At 38.9% G+C, this 18,209-nt stretch overlaps 1 protein-coding gene and 1 long non-coding RNA gene across 5 annotated transcripts in view; one reads left to right on the top strand and one right to left on the bottom strand.

Moving 5' to 3' along the window:
* The first annotated feature begins 292 nt into the window (after positions 1 to 292).
* Positions 293 to 18,209, top strand: part of Gfral (GDNF family receptor alpha like) — a 45,369-nt gene continuing 27,452 nt past the window's right edge. Inside the window, exons 1-5 of one of the 4 annotated variants that reach the window (NM_001401789.1) lie at positions 293 to 518; positions 4,165 to 4,299; positions 6,572 to 6,661; positions 6,917 to 7,069; positions 14,117 to 14,527. In NM_001401789.1, coding sequence (NP_001388718.1) covers positions 497 to 518; positions 4,165 to 4,299; positions 6,572 to 6,661; positions 6,917 to 7,069; positions 14,117 to 14,527 — 811 coding nt within the window. In that variant the 5' untranslated portion in view covers positions 293 to 496. Of the gene's footprint in view, positions 519 to 3,837; positions 3,977 to 4,164; positions 4,300 to 6,571; positions 6,662 to 6,916; positions 7,070 to 14,116; positions 14,528 to 18,209 lie in introns of those variants that run through there. The other 3 variants (XM_039081963.2, NM_001401790.1, NM_001191998.2) reach the window with 3 other exon arrangements.
* Positions 3,964 to 14,328, bottom strand: LOC134480208 (uncharacterized). Its single transcript, XR_010054437.1, has 3 exons — positions 14,126 to 14,328; positions 5,554 to 5,671; positions 3,964 to 5,320 (listed from the first exon to the last, which is right to left on the bottom strand). It is a non-coding gene; the product is annotated as an uncharacterized LOC134480208 (long non-coding RNA).

Here is an 18,209-nt window from a genome sequence, read left to right as displayed (position 1 = left end):
CCTGAGACATAATCAGTTTCTCATTTGAATGTAACTTGGATTTGCAATAATTTTTCTTGGTCGCCTTTGCTTCTTTTCTGAATCCTTAATTTGCTTATTTATAAGCAATTGAGTTAATGAGAACGAGTCATGAATAGGAGACTTCATGGTCAAATTTCTTGGAAGACTGTTGCATTCAGGGGGCAAAGCTTAGAGTTCTAGCTGAAGTGCTGAGAATGCATCATTTCCCCTGTTATTTGGTTTGCAAGCTCTGGAGGAAGTGTAATATCCTGGGTTCACACGCTGAGGAGAGCAATTGAATTTGAACATAATTAGGAAAGTTCACAGCTCAAAACAAATTGGTGAGGAACCAGTGACATCAGAAGCTGACTAACTGAATATGCTCTTAGGAAGCAAAAGCAGACACGGAACCATTTATTCAGGAATTTCAGTCGGGATGTTGGTCGGTGTCAGTTCATCTGCCTTTCTCCCAGGTGACCAGCTCCAGTTGGCCAACATGCTAGTGTTCATTTTCCTGGGTGAGTGAGCTATGCTGCTAGTTCTGAATTTGTTGCGATCTTAACTCTTTGTAAACTGATTGCTGCATCTAAGCTTATGCGAGTTATGTCATAAGAAACGCTAATTAATGTTACTAACTTGTACTTTTTTTCTTGCTCAATAGAAAAAGAAAAAAACATGAGCCTTTCATGGCTCATCGCGTTGCTCCTGGTACTGCAAAGCAACCTAAATGACTTTGAACAATTTATTAAGATATATGCAGTTCCTATATATGCAAGAATATCTTAAAAATAGAATTGTCCTGTATATACGTACGTTAAGGGATAGCAAAGTTTTAACTATCTGTTTAGCTTCGAAAGATTATAACACCTAGAGCTACACAAACCAACCATCTATTTTTTAACCTTAATAATCAGGATCAGCTGAGTTGGGCAAAGGTGCTGAGCTCTGCCTTAAATGCTCTACCTCTTGACTAACACTCAGGGCCCGCAGGCAAACTGTGGACTTTGCTCTCTTGGGTTGGGTTGGGTTGTCATAAGAGGTTGGTCCAAATCATTTTCACTTGTCAGGGCACCCACAAAAATCTATTTGGTAGATACATGATTGATGAAGGTTAATATTTTCTTCAGGATATGTTAAGAGTCTATGTCTCAATTTCAGGATGAGGAATAATTGTGATCGTACTGGAAATTAATAAACAAAACCAGAATATTTTCTTTACTATTAGCTATAGCGGTTGATGAATGGGGCTAAATAAGAGCCAGGAAATAATGCAGGTTTATTCTAAATTACATTTTTCTTTTAAAAACAAGGAAAAGCAAAATAAATCAAATCCAAGAAAATTAGCCGGGGAGTAAAGGATCCTTTGCACATTTTCAGTGTCTCTACGGAAATCCTTGTGTTGAGAGGTTTGCTTCTTCTCGTTATTATGTTTCCTTGTTTCCTTATTAGTTTCTAGTATTTATGGCTTTGTTATAAAGATAAATCTGGGAGTTTTTTATTTTTTTGCAGCAATATATCCAATTACACAAACGATATCACTTCCTCCTCAAGGTTTTCAGGGAAAAGGCTGTGGCCGCTTGCTTTCATCTTGTCTAAATCAACACAGAGACCAGGTTGCATGAAAAAAGGAAATTATTCCTACCATTATGAGGACTGGAAATCTCTGCACAGCTCTTGCTCGGTATCAAATGGTCACATTTTATGACAAAGCCAATTCCTGTTGCCCAAAGCCATGGCCAGGAGCAAGTAAGGCAGAGTAAGGAAGGAGAGAGCTGTGTTTTGGATCATGCATGAGTACACAGACACACATGTAGGCAAGACGCCACTAACAAAGATAAAATACATTTTAAAAATCTTCAAAAGAGAAAACTACCAGTAAGCTAAACACATGGGCTGGTGTAGAAACTCAGGAAGTGGAATATATGGCCCAGTCGATGTTCTTGGCTTCTTCTTGGAAAATGGGGTTTGCAAAGAGGTAGTGCACTGATTTACTTAATGCTTTATTACTCTACATTGTCCCCAGGGATTCGCAATTAACGCCCTCTTTTCAAAATAATAAAATGACTTGGCGCAAACAAAGCTTATAATTCATATTCTTGACTCCATTGTGATTCTCGAACTTTTTTATTAATTGACTAAGCAAGTGTCTGTTTTGCATGTTTGAAAAAAATTGATTCAATTGCAAAATATACTCAATTTGGATTGTTCTTTTCTTGATTGATTTTAGAAAACTTCTCTAAAAGTAACTTGTAAATATCTGGATATTGTATCAATTATTTACATAGATCTTATCTATTAAGAGCTATATCTGATGTAAATCAACATATATTAGTTCGATACCCATAGCATGCATTTATATGTTGAGAATACAATCCTGAATGGCCCCTGTAAACTTGGTCAGTAAACCTAGAGAACATACAACAGGGAGAGAAAGGATACACCCTTGGGATTTCTAAGCCTAGGGAGACCAAAGAGCAATGTGTGCAATTTTTGGCTGTAGAGAAAAGAAAATGTGAAGTTAAGGGTTCCTTGCAACATTAATAATGATCATGATCATTTAAAAGAGAATGTGGTAGCCTAGAGCACAAGAATTAGAGTGTTTACTGTAGACCAGAGAGTGGTCCCCCAAGGGGCAGAGAACACTGCAGAAAGCTGTGAGACTTCTTTTTTTTTTCCTTCGGAGCTGGGGGCCTAACCCAGGGCCTTGAGCTTCCTAGGCAAGCGCTCTACCACTGAGCTAAATCCCCAACCCCGCTGTGAGACTTCTAAATTATATGTGATAAGGAATATGAAAGCCATTTTATATGAGTCATTAAAGAGACATAGCAAATAAATGGCGGTACTGAAAGTGCACAGCTACGGTGACATAAGGGTCCACACTGAGTCAAACAAACCGGAGAGCAGACAATTAGACAGAAAAGGATGTTCAAGGAGTGGCAAAGTGCAGAGGCACGAACTGCAGGAAGAGATCTGGGAGAGTGAAGCTGAGGATGCATTAAAAAGTCTTTCATGAATTTTTCGTATGCCTATATTAATGCCGTCGTTGCTGTCTTGTCTAGAGCATGCACATAGAGAAAATAGCTTTTTTATCAGGATTGGTGTTGAAACTTTTAGGATTAAAGTATATATTACTGGATCCTTAGTCTAGATATGCTACGTCAAGCCGTGAGAGAAATGGGATTCTCCTTGAGAGTGGAAGAAAAAAGAACGAGAAAGATAGAACTTACACAGAGCACTAAGAAGGTAGCAGGGAGTTCTCCCTTTCCCTCTCCCTCTCCCCCCTATCCATCTCCCTCCCCCTCCCCCTACCTTTCTCACTCTCCCTACCCCTTCCCTTACCCCTTCCCCTCTCCCTTCCCCCTTCCCCTCTCCCTTCCCCTTTCCCTCCCCCTCCCCCTCTCTATGCTTGCATGAGGTGGTTAACCATCAAAGGAACTAGGTAACCAGAGACTGACAGATGAGACAATCTTAAAAGTGTTGCATTTGCTGTTGTTAAGGAGGTGATTAGAAAGTAATTTAGGGGCTGTAGAGATGACTCAGGGGTTAAGAGTTCCTGCTGCTCTTTGTGAGGGTATAAGCTGAGTTCCCACAGCCCAGCTCCAGGGGATCTGACTCCCTCTTCTGGACTCCATGAACACCTACACATGTGCGCATAAGTGCACGTGAACCTAAATTATAGTGAATATTGTTTTAGAGGTTGTTTTGGCGGAACAATAGGAATAAGAATATTGTTAAGTCGAGAAATAAATGGAAGGTGAGGAGTAGAGTAGTCAAATAATAATCTTGTTTAAGAATCTTTTGGTTTGTAACTTTCAGGAGGGGCAGTTTCAAGACAGGGTTTCTCTGTGTAGCCCTGAATGTCCTGGAACCTACTCTGTAGACCAGGCTGGCCTCGAACACAAGGGTTAAAGACGTGCACTACCACCTCCCAGCATTGCCTAAGAATCTTAAGCAGCATAGCAACAAGCAAGGATCTGTAAGTGTTTCTGTGGTTTGTGGACTGAGAATTCTTTGGTTGTAGACCCAGGAATGGTAGAGCTCAGTCCAGGTCCAGTTGGGGGCATTTGTTTGTTTGTTTGCTTGAGAATCTTCCTCACTGATTTCCACAAACTGTAACATTGCAAACATGTTGTTTTCTTGTTATTGTTGTCACCGTTGTTCAAGCCGTGAGGCTAAGCTCAGAAAACGAATCCTCTTCCCAAACAAATGATTGTGCATATTTCATGCGGCAATGCTTGACTGATACAGATGGCTGTAAGCAGTCATGGAGATCAATGGAAGACGCCTGCCTTGTCTCAGGTAAACACCTCAATGTGTAAAGTCCATCCAAAAGATTTCTTTTTCCCAACAAAGCAATGAGACTTAGTGTTATCTTCTAGAACCATAGGAGCTAAATTATTTTTACTTTGAAAACCTCCGCTTCATCTTGATTCTCACTTGGCTTATTGTCAGTAAACTTCGTTGCAAAACAGTTCTCTTAATTATTAATGGACCCTTATATAATAACATTGAGAGTGGCTTTCCCAAAACTTGAAATTATTATTTTTCCCTACAAATCCTACAAGTATACTTCTCAGAACACGACTAAAATTTTACAAATTAAAGTATCACTTTAATCGTGTTAAGTCATCCATGACGAAATAGAAAAATATCTGTGATCAAAAAGTCTCATTTGTACATTTATAATATATTTTGCGTACTATTTTTATTCCCACTGTGTCGTGGACAAATTAAAATATTTTAAAAGCTCGTGTAGTGCAAACGTTCGAAGAGAGGGGCGGGATTACAGCAAAGATTGTAGTAACTGCAAGAACATGTAAGAAGTGAGCAGGCAGAGGGAGGGAGATGAGAAAACGAAAACTCAGTCTCACCTTAGCCTGCGAGAGCAGACTTCGGGTCTAAGAGGAAGCAGTCAGAGGCCCAGTCGCTGAGCATTCTGGAGGTGCAGAAGATTAGTTACACTGGCTGCAGAGTCTGAGAGCTTTTAAGATTGATGGTTGGAAGGAGGAGCCCATGGTTTAGCCACACCCAGAAACTGCTTTTCCAGATAAAAAGTGCCGGGTGGGAGAAAAATGGAGTTACCTGATTTTTCAACCTCTGGGAACAATGATGGGGTTAGCTGCTCTCATAATCCCACGAAATCTTGGGCCTGTTTTATGCCCCCAATTCTTTGTTTTGTTTTGTTGTTGTAGGAGGGCGGTTGGATAAGAGCGGTCTATCAATGTCCAGTATTTGTCAAACAGCAACAAAAGTCATCTAAATATTGGAGTAGCTGAGTTAATATCAATGAGAGTATTTTAGCATTCTCTAAAAGCCAACCCTGCAATAGACCAATAACACAAACATTCCCTTAGTCTTGCTATGCCAAAGTCTTTTTAAAAATTATATCTATATTATGATAAATTTAATTCTCTTTCTACTTTGATTATTATAATTAAACATTTCATGAATATTGTACAACTTTAATGAGAGATTTAAAAGGGGAAATGACATGCTGTTTCTTCACTCGCTCCACCTATAAATATTTGATAATATACTCTTAGTGGCACTTACCTGTCCCCCACAGAGTGTTCTGGGAGAAGGCAGTGGCAATGTTCTAACATTACCGGGGTCTCCATCATCACGGCTGGAAGGATTCTACAGGATGTTCTAGAGAACTTCTCTTCTCTGCCTTGAGAGAGAACAGAAATATTTACATCCACAAGAGAACACAATTATCTAACCCAGAATCCATACATATGCTCAGTGTAAAATATTTTAAGAGGTCAGAAGTTAATCTTAAAAAACTTATTTTTGATGATGAAATGTGTATTTTGTTAAGGCAACTTTAAATGTTGTATTAAAATATTACATTTAATATGTCATAAATTAGAACTAATTCACTTATGTTAGTATATAAATCTGAGTAATTTGCAGTAAATTACAATATTTGAGAAAATACTTTATAAGTACAGCAGAGAGAAATATCTGCAAATATACAAATAAAATAGTTCAATTAGGTTTTTTTCAAAATAAGAAATGAAAAGAAGTTTAGGGTATAGGCAAGCTAATTTTAAACCAGAAAATGAAATATAGGTAATTATAAATGACTTTTTTATTCAACATTATTTATGAACTGCTTTATAAGTATTAGGAGAACTTTAACTTTTTGTTAAAAATTGAGAATAAAAGTATAATGCCATATCAGTTTATGACAAAGGAGCAAACAAAACAGTTAATTTGACAGGATAGCTTAGACCAGGCTGTAGCCAAGTCACCCTGTGTAAGACCAGCTTTAATATTACTGAATAGCAAACATTGGCGCTCTACTATACGGGAACCTTACAGATCCTTGGCTATACCCGCTAGGGTCAGCTCGTGCATTCCACCGCCAACCTTCCCAAGAGGGATATAGGTTGGTAACTTATATAACAGGGCAATGGCCTACCACGCAGCAACATACCCAACCCTGGGTTCATTTTTCTCTTCTTTTAAATCTTTGTATATTTTAATTAAAATCTAATAATATCATTTTCCTCTTCCCTTTTCTTCCTCAAACTACACTCAAGTCCCCTCCCTCCTACTCTTTCAGTGCGCCCTCCCAGTGTTGACTCAGCGTTTGGGGGACAAAAGACAGGACTTCTTTGGAGATCTCTGAGGAAATTAAGGACCAAGGGGCCTGGTACTTTGAGCATTGTCCCCATAACAAGCTTAATATTCACATATTAAAATTCATCCCATAGCCAATAGTATTTTCATTTATTGTTAAAAATCTGGGAGGGGTGGTTACTTTTATGAAGAGCCTTTAGCAAAAGAAGATAATCTCACTAACTCATTGATTCCTTGGGTCGATGTATTAAAAGTGCTTTAGGAAGAAGAAATAAAAATTTATAACCAGACTAATATCTTCAATGTCATATGTGATTATGAAATCCAGGTGACTCCTGCAAGATAAATAATCCATTGCCTTGTAACCTGAGTATCCAGTCTTTGGTGGAAAAACATTTTCAATTTAAAGGGTGTCTTTGCACTGATGATCTCCACTGTACAGTAAACAAAATTTTTGGAAAAAAGTGCACCAATAAGACAGGTAATATTTGTTGATCCAACTCTTTATTTTAAACCTAAACCTTCCTCAGCCAATGTCTGTTCATTTGTTGTACAGTTACTGTATTCAAATTGCTAATATTTAGTGACATGTCTGAGTTCAAGCAGGATATTGACATACGTTATATTACTGATTCTCTTATCTAATGATGGCTGTTAGGAAACAGAGTGTACATTCTCTCTAGACTTGAGAACAGTATAGAAAGAATTGATACGCTCTCTTGCTTCACTTACTGGTCTAAATAGTATTACTCTCACACAATTCATCATGGGCTATTTAAAAATGTAAGTTTGTAAGTCTAATGTTATAGAATTAGCCTAGTTTTTGTGTCACGAGTGAGTTTTTTTTGTTTATTTTCCATTTGATATATTGATATTAGATATTGCTTGTTTTCTTAGTTTCCTTGTGACTATGACTTCTGTCTCTGTAATATGCTTCTCTTAACATTTTCTGATAGTCTTTTAAAATGTCTTTAAAGGTTGTACTGATATCTTCTTTTTCATTCATGCACTGATAGGTTGTCTCCTGCGTGCGTGTGTGCGTGGGTGTGTGTGCACGCGCATACACATGAATGTGTGTGCTTTCTCATAAATTGGCCTTCATTTTCAACTTCCTTTTTTTAATGGAAATGGCAAGAATGCCCATCTGTAGATGAAATTGCCTGTAACAAACCACTCCTTACATCAAGGGAACACTGAGGAAGAGAGAGGAGAAAGAATGTATATGAAGGAGGGTGGGAGGGAGAGCTGTGAAATGCTGTCCTCTGGACAAGATAGAGCTGATGCTCAAGTCAATGCACATCAGCTATGGGTGCCTGCTCAAGCCCCATACAAGACAAAGCCTTCGACAGCCCAGTATGAGTGGAGAGAAGCTCATGAAGCCCCACCCATAGCACAGGAGACATTGCCATTGGCTGGTTAGTAAGGGGTAGAGAATCACTTTGTTTGGAGATATTGATGCTGGTAGCTTGTCCACCGGATGTTTCCATACTCATATATAGAGAGCATTAATCTGATTCCATGAGCTAACGGTGATACTAATAGAGAAGAGTGTATGAAGTCTGCCGTGAGACACGCTGGAGGGTCTTAGGGGAAGTTAGAGAAACCTGTAAGGGGAGGATATGATCAGAATATAGTGTAAACATGTACCAAAATTTCAATGAATAAATAAAACATAGTATTTTATAATAATAAAACATAATACAAAAATAAGAAAAAGAATTGCCTTTGTACTCAGTTAAGGTAATCTTATAAGGAGCTTTGATGGCATAATTCTTTTTTACATTGAATAAATTTGTTTTTGAAAGTTTTTTTCCAAGAGGGAAAAAGCAGGGCACAAAGTAAAGCCAAGCTCCAACAATGTAACTCACTCAGGGTCTGAGTCTGGGATCTATTCACCTTCTGGCGCCCACAGAGCTTGAGAAGCTCCACATCACTGCCTTTACCATCCTCAGGTCACACAGCTCGCCTTGTAGCCTAGTTCCAACCCTACTGCTGTCTTTTGGTGGACATCCCATGATCCTAGCACCTCTAATATGCTGGGATGTCTCCTGTAACGGAGGCAGAACATCCACCAGGAGGCTCCTGGCTTCTCTTTAGGGATTTGGACCCTGTTACTTGGTGGCGAACCTCAGCTTTTCTTCATGGCCCCTGCAGTCCTCAGACCTCCACTTCAACTAAGGCTGAATTGTCCCAGAATCCAGCATCCAATGCCCTAGGAAAGCAAAGGTTTCGCTTCAGCAGTGTTGCACTCTTGTTCATTACATCTGATTTGTCAACTCCAGCTGAACAAAACCACAGCTTCTTAACTCAAACTGTAACACAAAAGGATCCAATGGAATCTTTGTGATCTAGAGATCACAAACTTCTATCTGAAACTTCACAAGCCACGCTTTGTTGTCTGTGTTGCTCTCAGTAGTAACTGGCAAGCTCCCACAGAACACGTCGCTAAACTCTGAGTACTCAATGGCTTTTCCACTCCAAATTACAAAGGCTTCTATAACAATTTCCCAAACACATAATCAGATCCATCACATCAACATCCTACTCTCTGGAAACAATTTCTCTCCTCAATAGCCAAAACCAACTTGGGGAAGAAAGGGTTTATTTGACTTATACTTTAGAGTCTATCACCAAAGAAAACTCAAGGAAGGAACATAAAGGCAGGAAACAAAATAGAGTCCATGGAGGAGTTAGGCTTGCTTCCCATGGCTATTTCTACCTGCTTTGTTGGATAAACTAGGATTATCTCCCTTTGGATGGCACCAGTCGCCTGGACCTTCCCTCAGCAAACATTGTTGAAAGTGTCCTGTTGAGGTTTGGTCTGTTGCTATAAATTGTGATGCATACTTCTATACCTATGTAGGTCTAGGCCTACGAGTGACTTCTCAAGTCTACAAGGTTTTGCTGTACAAACCTTGTTCCTTGATTTAAAACTATTGGTTAAATAAAATTAGCAAATTGTATTTACAGCTAATTACTGGGGAATTAGAGGAAGGTGGATTTGGAGTAGGCTGGTTGAGAGAGAGAGAGAGAGAGAGAGACAGAGAGACAGAGAGACAGAGAGACAGAGAGACAGAGACAGGAGGAGGAAGAACAAGAGAGAGAAGGAAGCCACCATGAGGGGAGAGGAGCCATGAGCACATGGATAGGAGAAACAGCAAGTATCAGGGATACACCTCTGAGGAGGTAATCAGGCCAACAGTTAGAAGAGTAGATTAGGGGTTACCACCCACCAGTAATTGTCAAAACCAAATAAAATAACCATAGTCTGAGTCCATTTTTTGTAAGCTAGTCAGGGATAAGCTTAAATTGGTTGTAGTACAGTGTCACACAAACTTCCCTATCGACTTTTCTGATGGAGACATTTCTCTCTTTTCCTAGAAGGCTGTGGCTTGTGTCAGGCTGACAGAAACTATTCTGCAGCAGTGTATTCTGACTACTGCACCCTCCACACTATCTAAGCGATCTATTCCATCCAATTAGCCCTCTCCGTGGGTTTCTTTCTTCCATTCATTTTCTTTTCCCCTTCTTTTCTTTCTTTTTCTCCCCCTATTGAGTTTGACCAGGGCCATTTATGTAACCATGGGCTGGAAACCATATATTGGAGCCTCTGCTCAACACGGAGCCACAAATGAAGCCCATGACTAGTACTGCTCCCGTAGACCATCATTAGCCAGTAGTTCAGCAGCGGGCGGTAACCCCTGAATACCTCAACATTCATGACTGACTGTTGACAAGCTCGGTGTTCTGTAGGCTCACTGTAGACTGCACTCTCTCTTTCTTTTTTTAAAGATTTATTCATTTATTATATATAAGTACACTGTAGCTGTCTTCAGACACACCAGAAGAGGGCATCGGATCTCTTTACAGATGGTTGGGAGCTATCATGCGGTTGCTGGGAATTGAACTCAGGTCCTCTGGAAGAGCAGTCGGGTGCTCTTAACCGCTGAGCCATCTCTCCAGCCCATAGATGGCACTCTTATGAAATCATATTTTCAGGGTCTGTGCCATTCCTCAAAGGCAATATTTCATAGCACTTCTCCACATCTCTGGTTTGTACACTCTTTCTCCTCTCTCTTCCAAATGTTCCTTAAGCCTTAGTGGGAAGGATATGAATGCCCTATTTAGGGATGAACACTTAACTGCCACTTATTCTCAATGACTTAAGCAGCTGCCAATCTCTGCAGTCAGTCATGACTGTTCTTAGAAAGAGCAGTTTCTGAAAATTAGAGATGAGAGTCCTGTCTGTGAATATAAACAAACATTTGGTAATCACTGATTTGCAGTTTCCTTTTTTTTCTCATACAAACATTCAATATTGTGATTTTCCCCCCTAAGCACTATCTTAGCTGCAACCACAGATTCTAATGTGCTGTTTATAAAAGTTTAGTCTTTTCAAACTATTCCTCTCTTCCTTTCCGTTACTCCTTTAATGGACAGTTCATTATGAAGGTTTTAAGTTCTCAGATACCTGAGATTTCCAAGATACCTTTCCTGTTGAGTTCTAGTTTAATTCTCAGTACCCTATTTCAGATTATCCTAATCGCTAACTAAAGGGGAAAATGCCAAGTAGCCCTTGCACACCATGCTGTGTTCTACCAGAGAGCCATGCACTCATCTGCAATGAGCCTGGACGGAGAGTACTTGACATCATAGGGGAGGAAATAATTGTGACTTCAAACACTTTATAGAATGGGGAGAAGGAAGGTGAACTGGGCTCACTGGGGAGGGAAAACGAACGGCTGTTGTAAGCAGAGGTAATAAAATGAAGCAGCAAACATTTGAGGAACAACAGATCCTTTGTTGTGCTGGATGGGGGAGCATCAGCAAGATCACGCAAGAAAGAAACCAGATGCTAGAAAGTAAGGAAACCGAACTGGTATTTCGAAGAGATTAGATTTAATGCTTTGCTGTACGGAGCTGTTGTGTACTTAACAGATAAATGCAGAACTGGCCTTTCAAAAAGAAAAGGTCATATCTGGGGGATTAGAAGAGAATGTAAAGGAAAAAATGTGAGAAGTCACATGTTTAAACCTACGGGGGGGTGACACAATTTCAAGCTAGCGCAGTAGTTCTGAGAATTTGAGATTATACTTCAGTGGGATTATCCATTATAATCATGAAGTCTTGGTGAACAGCTGGCCTTCAGGATGGCACCACATAAAAATTATGAAGACCAACACTTTCTAGAAAAATCTTACAATTTAATTGAAGAACCCACAAGTTGTCAAGTTGGTGAAGAACTATTGGGGACAAGTGCATTCTCATTATTCTAACATCCACCCCCTCCAGCCAATCTTTCTTCCCTCCTTCTTCCCAGTTCATGTCCTTTCCCTTCTTTCTTTTAGAAATAGGAAGGAAGACTATGAATTATCACATTTGAAAAGCCAGAAGAAAGAAGACAAGGAAAGTAGTAAATATTTATAGACGTGGGAGCAAATCAGTTCAACAGGGAGCAAAAATGATATTAGTTCACTAATTAGTGTCTTCCTTCCTTGTTTTAGGTTACAAGTAGAATGAGTTGCAATAATTTGAAACATTTGTTCAAATAGTAACTCATTTTTTTCAAGATAGTAAACTCTTAACTTAGTAACCATCCTCACTCCATTTTCACACAATAGCATCAGGTAGCATGGACAGGCAAATTTATAGAAGTTGAAAGCATTTCACATGCAAAGACCATTTTCACAGAACAGAAATTCACTTAAAATTACAATGTGGACTATGGGCAAACCAGGCAACAGAACCCTTCTATCCAATGGCCTGAAGGTGCAGGCCTAAATAGTCTCTCAAGTTCATGGCCTGAAGGTGCAGTCCTAAATGGTCTCTTAAGTTCATTTCATTACAGACTACTTCCAAAGAGCCCCTAACAGACTGCCTACAACTCTCTTAGAGAGAAAAAGTTCATGACAATTGCCATCCCACCATTCGATCTAGTTCAGTCCCAGCACTCTCCACACAACCTTTGATCACACTGCAGAGAAAACAACAATAACAACAAAACACACAACAAAAGCCAATGACCTCTTTCTCCTTCCCTGGCATACCAAAACATTCCCCAGTACATGCACAACTGCATTTTTAAGTTTGGGCAATTTTGATAATGCCAAAGATTCCAGAATAGTACCTGAAACTTAACATACTATCTTGAATTTTATTACGTAAATATTTCTCGAAAAAGTTTGAACATTAAAATCATATGTTCATTCATAAAATAGTTATGATTCAGTTAATATAGACCCACCTTAGGCCCTGGTGCACATGGACATAAAGCTGAGTAAAGCAGTTTAGTGGCTAACGTCATAAAGTAAAGTAGACGTTTATTAGCATTATGTAATTTAACCTGGTTTATTTCATATCTGTATATTCATAGTCATAGCTGGTGTAGATTAGTAAAGAGGTTGATATTTAAGTAGATGTAAAGCTTATTAAAATATTTAATGACTGATATGAGGAACTAATTACACAGGGACAGCCTTCATTTACATATATTTCAATGTGCATGCCCAGGCTACCAGCCAACACGGTCCCTATTCTTATTAAAGGATGTGATTTACAGCAATTCGTGGTGTGCTCTTACTTGAAAAAAATGTTTACATGCTACGATAGCCTGTGTTTCAAGACACATTCCATAGATATAACTACGGACAGACTTCATGTTGATACTGTAAGCGAATATCTTCATAGCCTGAAGTTAGTTATACTGTGATTGTCTTGTAGACCTATGAAGTTAACTATGAAAAGATGAAAATGTGAGGGACACTTATGCAATAATTAATTAATAACCTCAGAGGAAGACAAATATTTAGAAACAGACCCCAGAGCCTATGCTAACCCAGAGCTTTACAGTGAAGTTGTATTTCTCCTCTTCTTTCTATGGAGTGAACATAATATGGGTTACTGGCTTTATGTAGACTAAAATAACCTCCAAAGGGTGAAAATTGCTAATTGAGAATGGCAAAATAGTAATTTACTTTATTAATATATAAAAGCAAAGTATAAATTATAAAATATGTATGTATTTTATTTTACCCTGCCTTACTTCATGTGCATGTATGTGGATGGATAAATAGTGTATATGTGGAAGTAAAGTTATATGAGGAACTAAGGGAATTAGGAAGAAAAATTACTCCTAAAATTTGTAAGGGGAGAAATAAAAAAAAGTCTGAGAGAACCTAAGTAAAGACACTTTTCCAAAAGAAAATGGAATTCATAAAAATTTCTATGAGAAATAATATATTAAATTTACACATTTAAGTTAATAAAAAATGTGTGTCAGTTATCAAAGTGTAATGTAGATGAGTAAATGAAGACAACAAGAAAAACCTCAGTAATAATGTTATATATATCCACAATTGAAACTTATTATCTCCATTTTCCTGAATTACAGATCATTTGAAATTAATCCCTTGAAATAATTTTCCAATATTTTTGAAAGTAAAATACTACAAAATGTATCTAAAGAGTTTATGAATACATGAAGAGCAAAAGAACTTAATCTTGAACCATTCTTTTACTCTGTTCATAGAAGACTCACCACTGCCCTCCAATCTGGCGCCAAGGTCAAATGTTCCCCGATGGTTCCCAAGGAGAGATTCGTCTTCACTGGCTGTAAGGAAGGCTGACTGCGTCGCGGCTGCCGAGGCCTGCCAGGAATCGGAGCACTGCGCACTGCTCCATGAGAACTTTAAGAACGCCTGTGACACAGGAACAGCTCAGTGTCGCACTCTTAGCGGCCGACTGAAGTGTGTGGGCCTAAGACAGCGCCTGAGACAGACGGTCCTGTGGGAGTGTCGCTGCGGTCTCCCTTTAGAAAAAGACTGCGTTCAGATTAGGAAAAGCCTGTTTGGAGACATTTGCGTACAGGATGCTCAAATGGAACAAATTCCCACCTTCAGTCAAGACAACCAAGATGGATTCAAGGAGGACGTTGCTTCAGGTTGGTATTTAAAGGAAGAATTGAGAAACATTAAAGAGAGCAATAAGAGTTAACTAAAGAATATTTAATTTCTGATTCTATTTGTCATCTCTACCTAGAAGGTTATTATTCAATTCCTCTTGGAAATTAAATGTTTGTAAACCTCCATACCACGAAAATGGACAAAGTACCTTTCAGGAAAAATAAAGCAATGTGAACTTAATACTTAGGCACATTGCCAATTTTTCATTTATTCATTGTACAAACAGTTAAGAAACATTTACAGTGTGTTAGGTCTATGTAGTGACCTACACATAATGAAGGAAATCTGTCCTTCATTGAAGGCAATTGCTATTTTAGGGACATGTGTCATGATGCATGCCTTTAATCCCAGTGCTCAGGAGACAGAGGCAGGTGAATTTCTGTGAGTTTGAGGCCAGCCTTGTCTACATATTGAGTTCCAGTAGACCCAGAGCTACACAGTGAGACCCTACCTTGAAAAAGAAGAGAGAGGGAGAAGGAGAGGGAGAGGAAGGGGGAGGGGGAAGGGGGAGGGGGGAGGGGGAAGGGGGAGGGGGGAGGGTGGGGGGGGAGGTGGAGGGAGAGAGAGAGAGAGAGAGAGAGAGAGAGAGAGAGAGAGAGCCTCTAATTCCTCATAATACATTCTAAACCCTTGAGATAAAGAGCAACTTACACAAGCAAAATCATAGCTCTCCAGGTTCTCACAGTCTCGAGTAAGGAGTTTCCCGTGCCATTTTCCTAAAAGAACGTTGCAAAACAGGCTTGCATGCACGCATGCCCTGAGAAAATTGCTTAGCAGGGAATCCCTGGAAACAAACACAGGATTTAATGGGGAAGCTGAAATGCAATGTGACTGCTACAAGAACTTGGGTGTTTGCACAGAACACTGTGGACTTGCAGAGTTCCCTTCTATTATTGCAAGAGACTGATCCTTTGTCCTCCTCTTGAGGATCTCTAAGGGATATGAGTGATGGCCCAGGTGAGTCACTGACCTGCTGGGTAAACACAATACCTGGAAGATTACGTGTAAAGGTAAGCTCTCACTCAATGGTACTCACGACTGTTACACGACTGTAATGATTGTGTGGCAAAAGCATGTTGGATGATGGACTGATTAAAAAAAATTTAGATTCTGGATATATATTGACATTCATGAGTCACATGAGTAAGAGTTGAAGTTGATCCTACAGATTTTCCAGGCTTTTTATTTTGTTTAGTTTTGCTTTGTTTGTTTTTTTTTTTTTTTGTTTTGGGGGTTTTTGTTTTGGGTTTGTGTTTTGTTAGTTTGGTTGGTTGGTTTGGTTGGGTTTTTTTGTCACTATCACCAATGATACATTTGTCGTTCTTTCAGTAATATGAACAGCCTGGAAGAAAAGAACAGAGAATCCCAGATCCAATATGTACATTTTTGAGTCTCTAATGTTTACTAAATATGCAAATGATGATCTCAAGTACTAAGTGTGAACTTTATATGTGATTCCATGTATGGTGCAGAGATATGAGATTTGCATAGAAGATGTAAATTGAGGGGAAGGGATCACTCATTTATAAATTACAAGTCTATTGGACTACTCAAGATTATCACAAAGTTCATGGTGTCTTTAGCCAGAATGGTAGCAGGACCAAATGATAACAAATTTCAAGCTGTCAATGCAAGAAAAATGCAGGAGTTTATACAATCGATAAAAACACCGTTGCCTGACTCCACGCAGAGAGAAAATAGCCATCCACAGCAAAGCAGGGTAGAGAAGAGCCAGGCTCCAGAACACAAACTCATCTCTCCTTCATGGCTAATTCTTGCAGTTGTCTTTGAGGATCTCATTTACATTAAATACCAGTTAAAAGCAGTCTTCTGTTATACTTAATCCAATTTATCACCTTATAAAAGTACATCTATTGGCTGACTATAAGCATATTTTGTGAGATTATGACATTTAAATCAAAATATTCCAAAGTTGTTAGCTCCAGATTCTGTTATATTAAGGAAGAGAGGACAAATGGGAGTGATTCTGACCCAAATTTGGGAATGTCTTGTAATTTTTGATGTGTCTGTCTATGACTGTATAACTCCACTGAAGGTCTGATTGGCACACAATTGTTTATCCCCAGAACATACTATCTTTTAACTACTTTTCAAAAAGGAACCTACTGTTTAAAATACACTCTTGGAAAAGTGTATGCATGTATATGTATACAAATATAACATATATACATCTAAAATGACATGAGGTTGGGATTTAATATACAGATATTTTATTGTACTGTATTATATACAGCATACAAAAATAGTATACTATCTGAAATGAAATTCATTTTTTATACTAAAAACAGTGACTTGGTTGTTTCTACTCAGGCTGAGAACAAAGCCCCATAGACTAAATGACCTTGAGGGAAGAAGCTCTCAGTTTGGAAGCAGAAAGCTCAGATTGCCCTGTAGGGTCTCCTCTTGATGGAATTTTCTTCCTTTCTGGTCTCTTGTTATGACATTATATGATATCTCTCTCTCTCTCTCTCTCTCTCTCTCTCTCTCTCTCTCTCTCTCTCTCTCTCCTTGTTATTTTGAGACAGGGTCTCACTATGTAGCTCTGGCTATCCTGGAAGTCACTACGTAGACCAGGTTGGCCTTAAACTCAAGGTTGACCTGTCTCGACACCCCCACCCCCAGTGCTGAAATTAAAGACATGCTCCACTGTGCCCAACTATGTGTCTCTTTCTTGACGTGTGTTAAAGAATGGGTGTGGGAGGGATAGAAGAAGCATATGTGTCTTCTGTGAATCATCCAGTTAATAAAAATAAAGTGATTACAAATTGATGGGTCGATGACAGTTTCTTGAATATATTTGAGTCCATAGCACACACACTTGTCAGTTTGCTGCAAGTTGTAGTGTTTAATTGTATTAGTAAGTCTGGGTTTGTATTTTAGAAAATCTGTATGACTCACTAAAGTCTACTTTGTGTTTGTTGGTTGATAGATTAATTGATTGATTGATGTATTGATTGGCATTTTATTTAATATGGCATAGTAACACATAAATAGAAACTCCTAGTCAGAAGGATAAGAGGTTGGAGTCAAGAAGAAATGATGATTTTTGACTTAATCAATAGAAAACTAGAAACGCACAGTAACAACAACTGAGGCAATGCAGTCTCTGAGGTTGGAACGCGCAGCACGAGGAAGAACTTGCCTATGGTTGCACAACTGTCGGTTTGCCGTGGGCTGAGGAGCAAGGAGCAAAGAGAGCCCAGGAAGGACAACCACAGTCATGAGAGGATGTTTATATCAGACAAAAGCTTGACGTCTTAACAGTTGCAAAATAAGAACATTAATTAAATATTTTAAAATGAAATTATGACCACATTGCTTTCTTTAACACTGATTGCACGGGTCTGTTGTCGTTTCTTGGCTTTTGTGTTGACTTTAGTTATGTTTATTCCCGACGAAACTGTGGGATGCCCGCAGCCGGGATTGTATGCCACCATTCTCAAGTGTGCCACCTGGTACCCAGGAAAGCTAAGTTAATGCTTATGCAGTGAAAGAGTCTGTCAATAAAAGGCTCTAACTCTAAAACTATGAATCCTAAGAATTCTTAGAGCCTAAATAATCAGGTTTAAAAATTACTTTTTGAATCTCATTTCTATGTGATTTATGATCTGTTGGTATAGACATTTCTCTTCCTTTCTC

The sequence above is a fragment of the Rattus norvegicus genome, chromosome 8, assembly GCF_036323735.1.
Source record: "Rattus norvegicus strain BN/NHsdMcwi chromosome 8, GRCr8, whole genome shotgun sequence".
NCBI classification, from domain to species: domain Eukaryota; kingdom Metazoa; phylum Chordata; class Mammalia; order Rodentia; family Muridae; genus Rattus; species Rattus norvegicus.
The sequence above is the reverse complement of the archived record's forward strand: the minus strand, read 5'-3'. Positions and strand labels throughout refer to the sequence as shown.